This window comes from Crocodylus siamensis, chromosome 5 (genome assembly GCF_052110815.1).
Source record: "Crocodylus siamensis isolate JL-2025a chromosome 5, ASM5211081v1, whole genome shotgun sequence".
Classification (NCBI taxonomy): domain Eukaryota; kingdom Metazoa; phylum Chordata; order Crocodylia; family Crocodylidae; genus Crocodylus; species Crocodylus siamensis.
The window spans coordinates 181,570,166-181,584,996 of record NC_143399.1 but is presented as its reverse complement, the minus strand read 5'-3'; the positions used below and the strand labels follow the sequence as shown (position 1 = coordinate 181,584,996).

The 14,831-nt window shown below is 42.8% G+C and overlaps 1 protein-coding gene across 6 annotated transcripts in view; it reads left to right on the top strand.

Annotated features, from left to right (window-relative positions):
- The window catches only part of ARHGAP21 (Rho GTPase activating protein 21), a 163,804-nt gene that overhangs the window by 130,355 nt on the left and 18,618 nt on the right, over positions 1–14,831 (top strand). For all 6 annotated transcript variants that reach the window (XM_090047362.1, XM_090047364.1, XM_090047365.1 and 3 more), the window contains 4 exons: positions 13,268–13,426; positions 13,578–13,680; positions 13,781–13,817; positions 14,278–14,403. In XM_090047362.1, coding sequence (XP_089903488.1) covers positions 13,268–13,426; positions 13,578–13,680; positions 13,781–13,817; positions 14,278–14,403 — 425 coding nt within the window. The remainder of the gene's footprint in view (positions 1–13,267; positions 13,427–13,577; positions 13,681–13,780; positions 13,818–14,277; positions 14,404–14,831) is intronic.

The following is a 14,831-nucleotide window of genomic DNA, read 5'->3' as shown; positions in this document are numbered from 1 at the left end:
AATTGATCTCCACAGTGGGACCCCTACTGAATATTTTGGGGCAGCCCGCAGTTCATTCCTGTGAAAAGGCAGAACTCCTAAATACCTACTTCACATCAGTATTCCTTAAATCAAATGGGGGCTGTTCCCCTGGCCAGAGACGCAGGGCATATGGGGAAGACAACAGACTACATGAAATCAGTCCCAAACAGGCGAGGGATCTCCTGCAACACTTGGACATTTTCAGGTCTGCAGATGACCTGCATCTGAGAGTCCTGAAAGAACTGGCTGAGCTTATAGCAGCATTACTGGCAAAGTTGTTTGAACAGTCATGGAGCTCTGGAGTGGTCCCTGACTGGAAGAGGGCCAATGTGGTGCCCATCTTCAAGAAAGAAAAGAGAGATGACCCTGCAAACTACAGGCGGGTCTGCCTGACTTCGGTCCTAGGTAAAATTTTTGAAAAATTTGTTAAGGAGGCTGTCAGTTAGAAGCTAGTAACTGTTAGGGTGTTAAGAAGCAACCAGCACAGCTTTGCCAAGGGTAGATCATGCCTGACAAACCTGGTGTCCTTCTACAACCAGATAACTAAACATCTGGCTGAAGGACACAAGGTTGATGTAATTTACTTGGACTTCAGTAAAGCCTTTGATTCTGTTTCCAACAGGATTCTGTCAACCAAACTGGAGGGTACTGGGCTGGACCAGTCTACAGTGAGGTGGGTGGACAACTATCTTAGAGGCCAATCCCAGAGAGTTGTAATTGATGGGATGGCCTTATCCTGGAGGGTCATCTCTAGTGGTATCACCCAGGGATCAGTGCTTGGACCTGTGCTCTTTAACATATTTATTAATGACTTGGGTGAGGGGGTGGAAAGTTCAGTGATTAAATTAGCAGATGATACCAAGCTGCAGAGAAATGCAGGAACATCAGAGGATAGGGTAAAGATCCAGAACGATCTTGACAGGCTGGCTTTATGGACTGAACGGAATCAGATGAGGTTTAACAGGGTCACGTGCAGAGTTCTTCATCCAGGTAAGAAGAACCTTCACAATAACTACACAGTGGGTGGTGGTCCACTGGTTGACGCAGCATCTGAACAGGACCTGGGGGTCATGATAGACTGGAAGATGAACGTGAGCCATGAGTGTGATGAGAAGAGCAAACAGAACTCTGGTGTACATCAGCTCGTGTTACCAGTAGATCCAGGGAGGTGCTCCTCACTCCCTGTTCAGCGTTGGTAAGACCACAGCTGGAATACTGTGTGCAGTTCTGGGCACCGTACTTCAAGAAGGATGTGGATAAGTTTGAGAGGGTACAGAAAAGAGCCACCTGTATGATTAGATGCATGGAGGATAGGCCCTATGAGGAAAAACTCCAGGAACTAGGCCTGTGCAGTCTGAGTAAGAGAAGGCTGAGAGGTGAATTAATAGCTGCCTACAAGTATGTCAGGGGTGAGCATCAAGATCTAGGGGAGCAACTCTTCAGGAAGGCACCTTGAGAGGACGATGACCAATGGGCATAAGCTTAATAGAAGATAAATTCAGGCTGGACATAAGAAAAAACTTTTTCTCTGAAAGGGTCACCAGAATCTGAAACACACTTCCAGCAGAGGTGGTGCAGTCACCATCCTTGGAGGTATTCAAAATGACACTGGACAAGCACCTTATTGAGCTAGTCTGAACCCAGTAACTTCCTGTCCACCTTCGTGAATTCATGCTGATTTGTTCCTGATCACCTTATTCTCCTCTAGGTGTTTCACAGTGAATTCCTTGAGGACCTACTCCATGATCTTTTCAGATAGCAAGGACGGGCTGACTGGTCTGTAGCTCTCAGGATTCTCCTCCTTCCCCATCTAAGATGGGCACTATATTTGCTCTTTTCCTGTCAGCAGCAACCTCACTCAACCTCCATGAGTTCTCAAAAAGACAGCCAGTGGCTCCAAAATTACGTCAGCTGTTTCCTTCAGTACCCTCGGGTGCATGTTATTTGGCCCCACCAACTTGCAAACATTTAGTTTCTCTAAGTAATCCTTAATCTTCTCTCACTGCCTATCTCTGCTGACCACTGCACTTGTCATTAGGGCTGTATGAAGCTTCGGGTGATGATTCGATTCGGAGGAGATTCAGCCTGATTTGGTGGCCAAATCTCCAAATCCGAATTGCTCGAGGGGACCAGTAAAAAGGTCTGGATTGATGCAAAAGCTCTCCTAATTTTCGGAAAAGATTCAGAGAGGTTTAATTTGGGCAGTCCCTGCTCACTGCAAGCTGGAGCTGGACTTGGAGTTGGTAAGTAGGTGGTGGCGGGGCAGGGACTGGGGGAGGGGACTATGGGGGGACCCCTGCCAGCCCCCATCTCCTGCCTGCTCCCTCAGCCCCTTGACTCCTGCCTGACCCAGCTCCCAGTACTTAAAACAGAAAGCCTGGACTCATCAGATGCTGCTGGGTGGGAGTAATCGCTGCTGTCCCCCGCTGCTCCCCGAATCACCAAATCAGTTGAATCCTCCGAATCGGCTGAATCCAAAGTGAATACTAGCCGCTTTGCACAACCTACTTGTCAGCTGGTACTTGCCCCTGTGTGTGAGATCTGAAATAAAGAAGGCATTAAATAGTTCAGCTTTCTCTACATCATGTGCAACCAGATTGCCTTCTGCATTCTGTAAGGCACCTATGGAATACTGGTCTTCCTCTTACTTTTGACATACCTCTAGAATTCCTGTTTATTGCCTTGTATTCCTTGCCAGCTGCATCTTAAATTGAGTCTTGGTCTTTCTAATTTGATCTCTGCATGCCCATGCAATACTTTTGTCCTCTTCCCTAATACTATGACCAGGCTTCCAGTTTTTGTAGGATTTCTTTTTGAGTTTCAAGCAATCCTTGAAGAGATTGCTGTCTAGCCAGGCTGGTCTCCTTAGAGGGCTTACTTAAAGCATCTGAAAGTAGATGAGGCTCATCCTTAAAGGTCATCCTTTTGGAAGACTTTTCAGCAAAAGTAGTAAGAGCAAAAAAGCTTTTCTAGTTTTGGGAGATAGCTCGATCATTTTTTTTTTTTAAAGGGATTTTATGATTTGCCTGCAACAGCATCGACTAGATAGGATGGACCAAGTTCTTACTAGTGATGTGTTTCTGTAGCTGATTTATTGATTATTTATTTCTTTGTGCATGCATGCACATGTGCATTGCACACACACTGTGTGTATCAGTTTGCTTATTGATTTAATAAATTATAATGCTAATTTTCCAGATGATTGTTTTGTGAATGGATATGTGGTAGTATGTCATTTCTTAGAAAGCTGCCAAATATTGAAAGCTTTAAAAAGTTAATCTATTTTTTTCCCTTAATATTTGTCAATTGCTTTAAAAATATGAAATACTGGGAGACGACAAATCTTAACAGAATGTGCCACATGGATCCATTTTCACAATCGTGTCTTGAATTTAGAGACGTTGGCCCAGCTGATACTTGAAGCTCTCTGAGCACAATTTTTCATGGTATCTTTATGTACTTTACTTACTCTTCTGTAAGATGACAAAGTAACTACCATACATTTTTATATTTAGATAATTTGTATGAAAGTTATCACCTGTGTGTGATAACGTTGCCTACATAGGATTTTTTTTTAGTTAGAAGGAATGAGGCTGCAGTAGTATGCTACTCAGTACTTCTAAGAAAAGAAGATTCCCTGGAGTTAATTTATCCGGTGACAGGAAAAGAAGTTTCTTTCTAGAAGTGTGTACTTACTAGTTTTCTGACCAAGACCAAATATTTGAAAAAAATATGGAAGCTTTTCTTAAATATGCCTCAGTGCTTTATGTTCATTCTGATCTTTCTGAGGGCAGGGGTAGAGTTGCACGGTGTAGACAAATCAAATCAGAAATGCATAAACTATCCCCTGATTTGAAGATTAATCTTTTAATCTAGACCCAAAAAAGCAAAGCTGTCATGTTTTGGGGTTGTTTTTTTTTCCCTGTTGGAACTATTTATACTGAATAGTGAAGAAATAGGTGAGAAAAAACTGTGAATTTAAGCATTTAGTTTGTAATAGGTAGAATATAATCCCTGCCCTTTGTCAGTGATTGAAAGGGAGTGATACAAGTTGATGCTATCCCACTGTTTCAGGCCTTCTATGGCTGAATTATTACCTCACCAGTGAAAACATCTTTTTTTATTAAGGACTTGAGTTTCTGCAAACAGGTTATATTGCTCACCTTCTTTAGCTTCCAACAGATTACTACCACTCCCTCCAAAAAAGCTAGTTCAGCATTGTAAATCCACAAGGTTGTGTAACCAAAATTACAATGCTGACTTGTGTATGGATTACTGTTTGTACATCTTAAAATAACGCCCAAAAATCAGAAGTGAATTTCATAAAGCCTATGAAATAAAATTAGGAAACTGAATTTCCCCCCTCAAATGTGTATAATTTTATGGACTTGTGTGTGAATTTAATTACACCTTGTGCTATGTTTGTTCTCAAGTAATTCTCAGCATATACACCAAATTAAATGCTTTTAAAGGTCCAGGCATACAAGTATTTTATTATGATTTAATTAAGTTTTGCAGAAGGTAACTGCATGATTTCAAGCTTTAAATCAGATAATAAATGAGCCTGGTATAAATTGCACACTGATTAGAGTATGATCTCATGTTTACATTATCTTTTAAATGTTTATAACATTGATTTGGAATAACAGTAACATATTCCATAATACTTTTATGAAATAATACAACCCCTAGCTCATGTTTTTGTGACACTGAGATGTTATTTTCAGTACTGCTAACTCCACGTATTTAAAGATCATGAATCGGACCACAACATTGATTTCCATAAAAATTATGAAATTGGTCAAAATATTGAATAAATGTTAAAATAATAAAGGTGTACTTAAAAGCATAAGCATTAAAGGCTCAAAGCTTCTTCTGTCAGAAGACCAGAGACTTATCCTTTTTTCCCTAATAGAAGTTAGGATTAATATAGAACAAAATTACTCCAAGAAGAAACAAATAAATGAACCATCAACAAGAGTCATGCTGTGATTGTGGTAGGGTATTCATCCAAAAGAAATGTTTGGAGGTGGTATGTATGTCTGTATCTTCAGAAGTTGAGCTGATCTTGGCATACCGTCTGAAAAGATGAATACCCTATGACTGTCTCCTCATTTTGGCCTATTTTTTCTACCCTTCCTTTTGCAGACTAACATGGCTGTGTAAATATCTAGTTTTTCTAGCACGTGAGGTATTGGTAGCTGTCTACTTCTGCCTGAATGGCTGTGTCTGTGAAGGCTACCAGTAATGGCAGCCTTTCTCCACTGTGTTCCCCTGTGCCAGCCTAGATGCATTGTAGTCATTTATGAATAAAACCTTATTTGAGTTTTAAGAACTTTTCACAATTTAAGGAAATGAGTTTCAAAGTCTTATAAATAGGGGTCTACCTAACTTGAGGAGGCGGCAGGGCAGGTTTTATAGCTGGTTGCCATTTTTGTGGGCTCATATGGCTTCTCCACACCTCTGGCCAAGGGTTCAGTGGCCCCACCCCCTGGCACTGATTGGTGGAGAGGGCTGTCCATCACACAGCCTCTGCCCCCTGAGAGCTGAAAGGGCTGTCTGTCATGTGGTCCTGCCCCTCACTAGTGGTTTGTGGAGGGGGGTGGGCTGCACAACAGGCAGCCCTCTCATCTAATCAACAGCGAAGTGTGGAGTGGCAGTCAGACTGTGCTAGAGGACTGCTGGCTTCCACTAGGGAGCCAGCATTTTATTTTGAGTAAGGGGGTGTGTGTGTGTGTGTGTGTGTGTGTTCCAATGGATTTCACAGAGGTTGCCCAATTTTGCAATATTTGAGTAGGTTATAGAGCCTTGGGTTTAGTTCCCAGCCTAGTCATGGGGAAGTTACTTAATCTTTCTACATCAGTTCCCTAGCTATAATGTAGGGATATTTCCTTCATCTCATCTGTTTTGGCACCAGCCTTGCATGTTTGATTTGTAGTTCAGTGATGATCTGTGGGCTGGATGAATGGCGTGGGATTGGTTCACTGCTAGATTGCGCCCCGTGTGTCCCAATCAGGCCTATGCCAACTCTGCTCAGTCCAGCATGCTGGGATTGGGCTGCAGTGCCTCTGCCCCGTCTGTTGCATCAGGATCAGGCCCCACACTGCCTTTGCGCACCCAGCATGCTGGGGTCAGGCCCTACACTGTCTCAGTCTAGTCCCACTCGCTAGGATCAGGCCCTGCTGCCTCCACTGTGTCCTGTGCCTGATACAGTGTCCAGGACCATGTTATCCAGACCACAGAGCTCGCCATGGCTTCAGAAATTTGGCAGCAGGGGAGCAGCAATTGCTGCTGCCACTAGCCCCTGCCAAATTTCTGACCAGTAGGAGGCCCAAGAGGCTAGATGACAGAGTTTCATGGGCTGGATATGGCCCTTAAGCCAGGGGTTGAGCACCTCTAGTCTAGTCCAAGGAAAGTAATGAGACTCCTTGGCTTGTAAAGTTAACCTGGGGTGAATGCCTTTTTGGAAGCACTGTTGCTCATTTTGTATATGTACAGTACAGAGCATGAAAAATCCCTGATCTCAGTTGAACTTCTAGACATTACTGTAATGCAAATAGTCAAGAGGACTAGTCATCTAATGAGTCAGTTTATTGAATTTGGAAATGTGTAATTGTTCTGGCCTTTGAAAATTATGAAAATATTGTTTAAATTATATTAACCATATATATTACAGGATTTTAAGTGGGGCATGCTTCCTTTACACTTCAAGGCTTGAGTGCACATATTTTAAAAATCAAATGTACTTATTGTGTTTCTTGTTGAGTCATGTTTAACAAGTACATGTTTCTTTTCACCTGATACTTTGTCATATCATGGCAGGCTAGCTTTCATTTTACATTAATCTGCCAGTTATGTCACTTGACAGATAGTGACGAGGAACAGATTTTAGTCGTATCCTTTTTTACCTTCCTAAGCAAGGGATTAAAACAAATTATAATCAGTGCTTCCGGTAGCGACGACCTGTTAATTTTAGGTGCTCAAGAAAGATATACTGTCAGTTGGAAATCCCATTTCTGTTGTTATAACTGCAGGAGGGAAGAGACTTTTTTGCTCCATTTTATTTGCTTTGGACATTTCACAGCGCTTCCGTTGTATTGTTATTGGTGTGCATGCTTCCAGAGGCTATGCAGAGAGCTGTTCACCACTAAACCTGATAGCAAACATGGAAGGCAGTTATCCTGGTTGTTTGAGAAGAAAGGCAACACACAAAGGGTACTGTTTCAGGTGGTTCACAACTTTAACTCTTATGTGAACTACTGACAGTACCTTGCACAGGGCAGTTCATTATCCCTCCCTTGTTACTTCCACCTTGTGGAAGGACGCTATCACAAGTGGTATGTACTGTTGCATAGACTACTATTTGACCTCGGGAAAATTAAGAGCCTGAGGAGAGGAGTTGTCTCCCCTCTGTTCTGGACATTAGGAGCCACACCCTTTTTCTCCAGCTTCTGTAGGGGAAATCTTCCCTTGTATCTGTTTCCAATTCTGATTCATCTGGCACCTTGATTCCCTGGGAATGAGTACCTATAATGGATACCTAATCCAAGAGGGCATCAGTAGTTAGCCTGACTGCCTCCCTCTACTCCCGGCCAGGTTTCCAGATAGCAGAGAGAGCGGACAAGTGTTACATTTCTGTCAATGGTGCACCCAGTTGAAATTTATACCTTGTCCCACAAGGTTTAAGTCTAGTATAATAGGGTTAGATGGGTTTAACTCAGCATGGGCAAAATGGCAGATCTGGCTGGTGGCTGGACTCCACTTCTCAACAGCTCTTATCCATGTTGCTGCTGCAGGTTTCCATAGAGGCCCTAGGAGCGGTGGGGCCATGACAGCAGGGGGCCAGGGTTTCAATGGAGACTGGTCCTAGCAGCACTGGCAGGGCACACAGCTGGGTAGGGAGCAGCTCCAGAGCTAGGATTGGGATTCTACTGCAGTGACAACACAGGCCAGAGCAGAGGCAGATCTGCAATCCACTGCCTGCATGCCCTTGCCTGGGGCGTGTCGGCAGTGGGGTCATAGCTCTGCCCCAGCTCTGGCCTGTCCTGTCACCATGGTATAATCCCAGCCCCTAGCCCTGGAGCAACTCCTTACCTAGCCGCCTGCCCTGCTAGCACTACTGGGGCCAGTCTCCATGGAAACCCTGGCCCCATGCTGTCATGACTTCACTGCTTCTGAGGTATCCATGGTTACTGGCCACGGAGACATGGGCAGGGGCTTTTGAGTCTGCCATAGGCTGGACTTCGCCAGCCCCTGGTTTAACTTGTAAGCTTGTGCACTTACCTAAGCAATAGAAGCTCCACAGCTGACCTCTGGCATCCCAGTCTGCATTGCTGTTCTTCCCCTTGGCCCCCATCCTGTGACAGCTGGACTCAGGTCCTCCAGTTGAGTCAAAGAGCAGACTCCTCTCTGTAAAGCCCTGCCCCTGGGCTGTAGACTTGACAACCTCCACACTAGCTCCTAGGATTATAATGCTTCCCCTGCTGCTCAGCGGGATGTTAGGGGTGGCATTTAAAGCCTGGGGCCAGAAACTGAGATCCCAGATCAGAGTCATTGTTGTAAGGAGCAAGCAGGAGCTTTGTCCTGCTGCTCCACTCTTCCCTAGGACTAGTCTAGGAGGAGTGGGGAACAGGTGGTAATGCTTCCCAGCTCTTCCCCAGGCCAGGCACATGACCCCAACCCAGCAGAATCTGACCCCAGGCAGACTGACTGACCTATGGTGGAACTGGGTCCATCAGCAGTACCCAGGGCTAAGGATCAATTGGGGGCTGGATGGGAAACTGATCATTTTGGAAAGACAGTATACCTGCTTGGGGTCGGCTGTCTGAATGCCTGACAGCTGGGAGGGAAACAGGAAGGAGGTATTTTGGGGAAGAGGGATGTGGGCCAGCCAGTCAGCCCTGACCTGTGTCCTACAGTGCTGTCATCTGTCTCCAGGCAGACTCTCAGAGCCTCCTAAGATGTGTGCTCTGGTACTTCCTAGGCCGTCAGCAATGCAGTCTGTCTGCTTGCAGAGCAGGTAGCCGGGCAAACAGCGCTCATACAAAATTCTCTTGGTGCAGTTTCCCACCACTGAAACTGAACTGCTTACCTTTTACCAGGTCATTGGAAGGCTTGCCCACATCCTAAGTCACTGCTTCCCAAACTTTTCCTCAGCATGGCCCCTCACTACCAACCTGCAGCCCCCTGCCCTGCCCTCCCCCAGCTCCTGTCTGTGGGAGGTAGCAGCTGCTGCAGCCAGAACAGAGCATGGAGCCCAACTCCCCTATGGGCAACATGGCTGGAGCACTGCTCATGTTGGGGGGGAGGGGGGTGTGGGCTGCAGGCTCAGAGCTCCCCACCCTGCTGCCCTCCCCTCAGGCTCCATGGTGGAGTGGGCAGTGCCCATCATGAGAGGGAGCACCATGCCACCATATTTGCCAGGATATGCCCCCTTCCCACCTAGTGGCAGTGGAGGGCACAACTCCTGCTGCTGCTGCTGCCATGCCTCACCTTGGCCATGGTGTGCAGTGCTCCCTTCTGCACCAGGTGCCTGCTGGGCCACAGAGGTGGCTCCTGCCTAGCGCTGGTTTAACCCTGCTGTAGGTGCAGAAATCTTGGGGGGCAGCCCCCCCCCAGCCCACATGTCCCTAGACTGCCTTCCCCCCCCCACTCTCCACTGTGTTGCCTGCGCTCCTCCCCTACGTTGCCTGTGCTCCTCCCCCGCTCTCCCAATGTATCACCTGTGCCCCCTCCTCCACCTCCATAGACTTACCTGGAGGGAGCTGCAGGAGCTACTCTCCTCTCATTGCTGCTTGGCTTACACATGCATGTATGCATGCATGTGCATATGGCACCCTGTGCCTCTGATCGCCCTCCCCTACTCCCAAGCAGCCCCTTGCAGGCTGGAAGTCTGCCAGCCTACAAAGGGAATCCCACATTTAACTGCATTTTTCTCATTCTGGAAAAACCAGATCCCTGTTTATTGTGACCCCATCTGCTGAGGTTATGACCCCGTTTGGGGTTGTGACCCACGGTGACTCAAGTTCCAGATATGATCTTTTTAGTGAGTAATTTGAAGGGGAGGACAGAAGAATATGTTTCATGGTGGTGATGATTTCAAGTCTTAAAAAAAATGTTCTTATAAACAAGCAAGTAGAAAAACACTGAACTTTATCAGTTATTTAAAAAAAAAAATCTTTTGGGCATATTGTTCTTTTTGTCCCCAGCTTGGTAATTCTTCAGCAGCAATGCAAATCTATAAATCATTTAGCAGCAACCAGACTATCGATAATGACTTATGTATGAAACTTCTTTTCTACTGTACATTCTTTTAATCTAAATTAGTGTGTGAGGGGTTAAATCAAGCTTGTTTTAAAGCAATAAGCTAGATTGTTGCTTAACGTAGTTTAAAACAAAAATGGCAGAAGGCAGGGAGAAAACAGATTATTACCTAACAGCTTCATAACAACAGGAAGACTTTGATAGCGATTGGCTCTAAAAATACTTGCCTTGGGGGCAAACTTCAAAAAATGATAGTTTCATAGTTTCTAGGGTCAGAAGGGACCTGAACAGATCATCTAGTCTGACCCCCTAAAGTAATTAGAGCCTTACAGTTTGTCACAAGTGAGGTTTCCTAAATACTGTGCATATCTAAAAATAAAGAGTTCATTTATATGTGCATCTTAAAGAAAAAAATCAGTGGACAATACAGACTTTACCTGAGTAAGTGCTGGCATTTTTAGCTCTAGACTACAAATCGGAAGGAAATTTTGATTAGATGTTTGTAATAAATGTGACGCATCTACATATTTTTTATAAGGAGAGAAACAGTTCACATAGCACTCTTTCCTGTTTTCTATACATTTAAAAATGAAATTCATTTTTTACGTTAAAATCTTCAACATGCCCTCCCTCATATTTGAATGAGATATGATCATTTCTGCAAGAAGAATAAATATTTTCTCCTGTCCTTAAGGTGGACATTTTTTTCAGATCCTGATGCGGCAATATTGAAGACATCAGTAGCCTTTCCAATTTCTTTAATAGAGAATGGGCTGTCCCCTGTATAGAACTTTTCTATCCATTTTTGTGATTCTTTTCAAGGCAGTTATACTGTAGCTGTGTCCTTTACCACCAAAAGTCACAATACACACCATGATCTTGATCCATTTCTTTTCTTTCTGTTGTTTTGCAGCTCCTGTTACTCTCAATTTACAGGGTATGGTAGTACATAATTTTCTGAGGATTTTGAGCACGTTACAAGATTGCTCGTAATCTGTAAAATGTTATTGTTTCTCTCTTTTTTTCATGCATTTCCCATCCTGCAAAACTCAACTAAAAAGTGTTAAAGCACCATCACAACAAAGGGGAGCTAATATACAAGCCTCTTCCTCCTCCCCCCTTCCCCCGCCCAGTGTAAGAGGCATCTATATATATATTGTGATGTGTGATGGCATCAAGAAGTACCAATCAGGGGCCATTGTGTTCGGCACTGTACTTTCCTTCTTGTTCTCTCTTCCTTCCTTTTGCCTAGAAGTAGAGTAGGAATTATAAACATTCTGATGTGAAGTCTGTGACTTCAAAACAGCTATAAAATTAATATTTTCAATTGTTTTTAACAATCAGTTAATGAAAATGTTGGAATTTTTCATTTGAGTGTGTGGTTCCATTAGTCCAAATGTAGGGTCTGCTTTTGGATTGGTATAGATTTTGCTCTTGGAAAGGATGATCAAAGAGCAGTGGAGGGGAGGGGAGAAAATGGGACCATGAGGTGTTAGCATCACTCTGAAAATGGAAAATATAATTACTGGGTTTTTCCCATCTGCAAGATATAATATAGAAATTATTTATTCCTCTCTCTAATAGCTTCTGTGGAACAAGTAGAACTTTGAAATTCCTTAGATAAATATTTTAGCTTTTAAGAAAACTGTGCTTTTCTTTTAACTGTGTTTCATTGCCGGAGTTTTAGGTTGCATTGGCAAGTTCTGATGTGTGGTGTCGTGTCCCCCCCGTCCCCCCCCCCAATACTGGACACCACTGTCTTTCTATGCAAGAGTGTTTTCCCCCAGTTTTTGACTTGCCTACCTTTGGTGACAGATCACAAATTTAAAGTTACTAAACCTGTCATGATTTCAATGACTACTTTTGTTTTAAAAATATAAGCTTTACCAAAAATTGATGGTACGAGCTCCAACTGTTTTTAACAGAAATGTTAGTGACTGTTTGAAAAGCACAATGCAGTACATGCAGTTGTGTTCACACAAAGCAAAGAATAAACCTCTGTTTGTGAATGCTTACTGATTTCAATAGGCTTTTCAGAAGCTCTGCATATTAAAATTCACAGCACCTAGAATACATACATATTAATGATACAGTACAGTTCAGCAGCATGCTCATGATCTTCTCTCCATCTTTCTTCTCTACCTTTAGTACTGGAATAGAAGTATTTTCCTAATATTTCCAGTACATCTTTGAAGAAGTTTGTAAGTTGTCTCTAGAAAAATTGTGGAAGATTTTTCAAACTTTGCATTTTGTGAGACACATCTTGGAAACTTTGGGAATGCTTAAAACTTTCTGGAATATTTCATAATGACCCTTGTAGCTATTGAGAGTGTGAGGTGTTGGACGTGTACAGCCTGCAATCGTTTGTATGAGCAACTAGTGGAAGAGGTCATTGGTAGGTAGCCATAGCAGCTTTTCAGGTGTAAAGAATAGCTTAATTATTTTTTTTAATGGGGGTTTGGATGTCTTTTTAAGTATTACTGTTTCAAATATTTTTGTCTGCTTTTTTTGAAAACTGGTTTAACCAATTTCTTGGGGTTTGCATGTACAGTTTTTAATGTGGAGAATAGTACCTCTATTGCATTTCTCTTGAGTTCAGTTTCACGTATGTAAGAAGTTTATAAATGTACACTAATCATCAACATACTATTTAATCATGGACAAGATTTGAAAAAGCAAACATCCATTTCTGGTTTTATTGATTCTACTTAACCTATTTATAATCAGTTCTGGCATTCTTTACTTTTATCCTGGAAGTGCAGTTAAATGTTAGTCTGTCCTTAAAAAAATTACAACACTTTCCATTAATGAAACCTGCCTTTTTAACAGTGTACATTAATTGGAATCTTGATGTCTCACAGACTGGATGCTTGTGATAGTAATCTGTGGTCTTCCAGTGAACAGACAAGTCCAGCATGCTGTTTTGTCCAAGCTTTTTATTAGTGCATTTAACATGCCTAATTTATTGCCTGTTACCTTGTAGATGAGCCGACTAGCCCTAGCATTGACCATGATATTGCACACATTCCTGCTTCTGCTGTTATTTCTGCATCTGCTTCTGAAGCACCTCCTATAACAACAGTTCCTCCCAGTCCTACATCTTCAGTTCCTTTAATTCGACGTCAGCTCTCACATGACCATGGTAAGTTTTTGTTTTTAAGTAAACATATTTTCTTAAAATTTTTTGCCACGGAGATAGGTGTGGCAATTATAATCCTGTTCTGCTTCAATTAGCCAAAACACATAGTGTGATTTAGCCTGATTAATATTTGATAATTTTGATTAAATCACAGAATCTATCAGGCCTAGCACGCTAGATGGCCAACCTGCTCCGAAAACTGAGAGATCCAAGTCTTATGACGAAGGATTGGATGATTACAGAGAAGAAAGAAAATTGTAAGTCCTGAACAAATCTGTGTTTGTGTGTACATGTATTTTTTTTTTGTTTTAAGAAAAGTATACAACATGTTTATTATGTTTGTTTCCCCCCCAACAGATCTATTAAGGTTGTATCTAGTCTAAAAGGGATCAAGGTGAGTACATAAAGGGGATCATATCATTCTGACTTGATATTTGATGCCAGATGCATCTTTCTGATCAGGCATTCAGTTTTAGGTCAGTAAAATTGGACTGTTATGTGCCAGTTTTACAACCACTTAAAAATGCCCTTAGCTTTGAATTCAGTCTTTGAACTAAGGTTTTGTTCTATTGTCTGCAGAACCTTATGTATTCCAAGGCAAAAGCTTACTCACAAATAAAAATATAAGGTGGAGGGACATAATGTGTTACGTTGCCCAGAGAGCAGCATGTGATTTCACTATTCATCAGTTCAGAGCCTGATAGACATTACCTTGGGGCATACTCTGTGGAACCCGTCATACACGGATGAAGTGCAAGCTATACAATTGAGAGGGAAAGCAGTGTGAATGTTTACTTATGTAGAAAAATGTATGTAGAGGAGCACTCAAGTGATGTTACTCCAACTTTACATAGGCCCCAGACAGCCAAAAGTCTTCAGAAGATTCTGGATCCAGAAAAGGCTCTTCTTCAGAGGTTTTTTGTGATGCCTCTAAGGGAGGATGGCTCTATTTTCGACAGCTTGTCACAGACAAGGGAAAGGTACTATGCTGTTTAACATATTCAAAGGTGGTTGCAGGGGATGGTGGGTGGGTGGCTGGGTGTGTGCATGTGTGTTTAAGCTATGGGAAAGGCGTGTTCCTTTGCAGCTTTTTTGTCTGCAGTAAAATAGGTAATGGAGTGACTGCTTTAGACCTGTTCATTGTGATCTAAAGGAGACCTGTTTAGTTAAAACTTTTCTTCGTATATCAGTATTTAATCTCTATTTATTTGAATTCAGAGTAATTATAAATAAATTCCAGTTTCTGGACTGGTTTAGTGCAAATAATTTACTCCTTTATAAGCAGAATTTAGATTTTGCCATTGCTAGTAATGAGACAAGCTATGGCTTACATACACTGCTGGGGTAAGTTTCTGCAGTGTTGCTGAAGTCAGATAAATCTCACAGACCCGCTGGAAGTTTGGGGCCA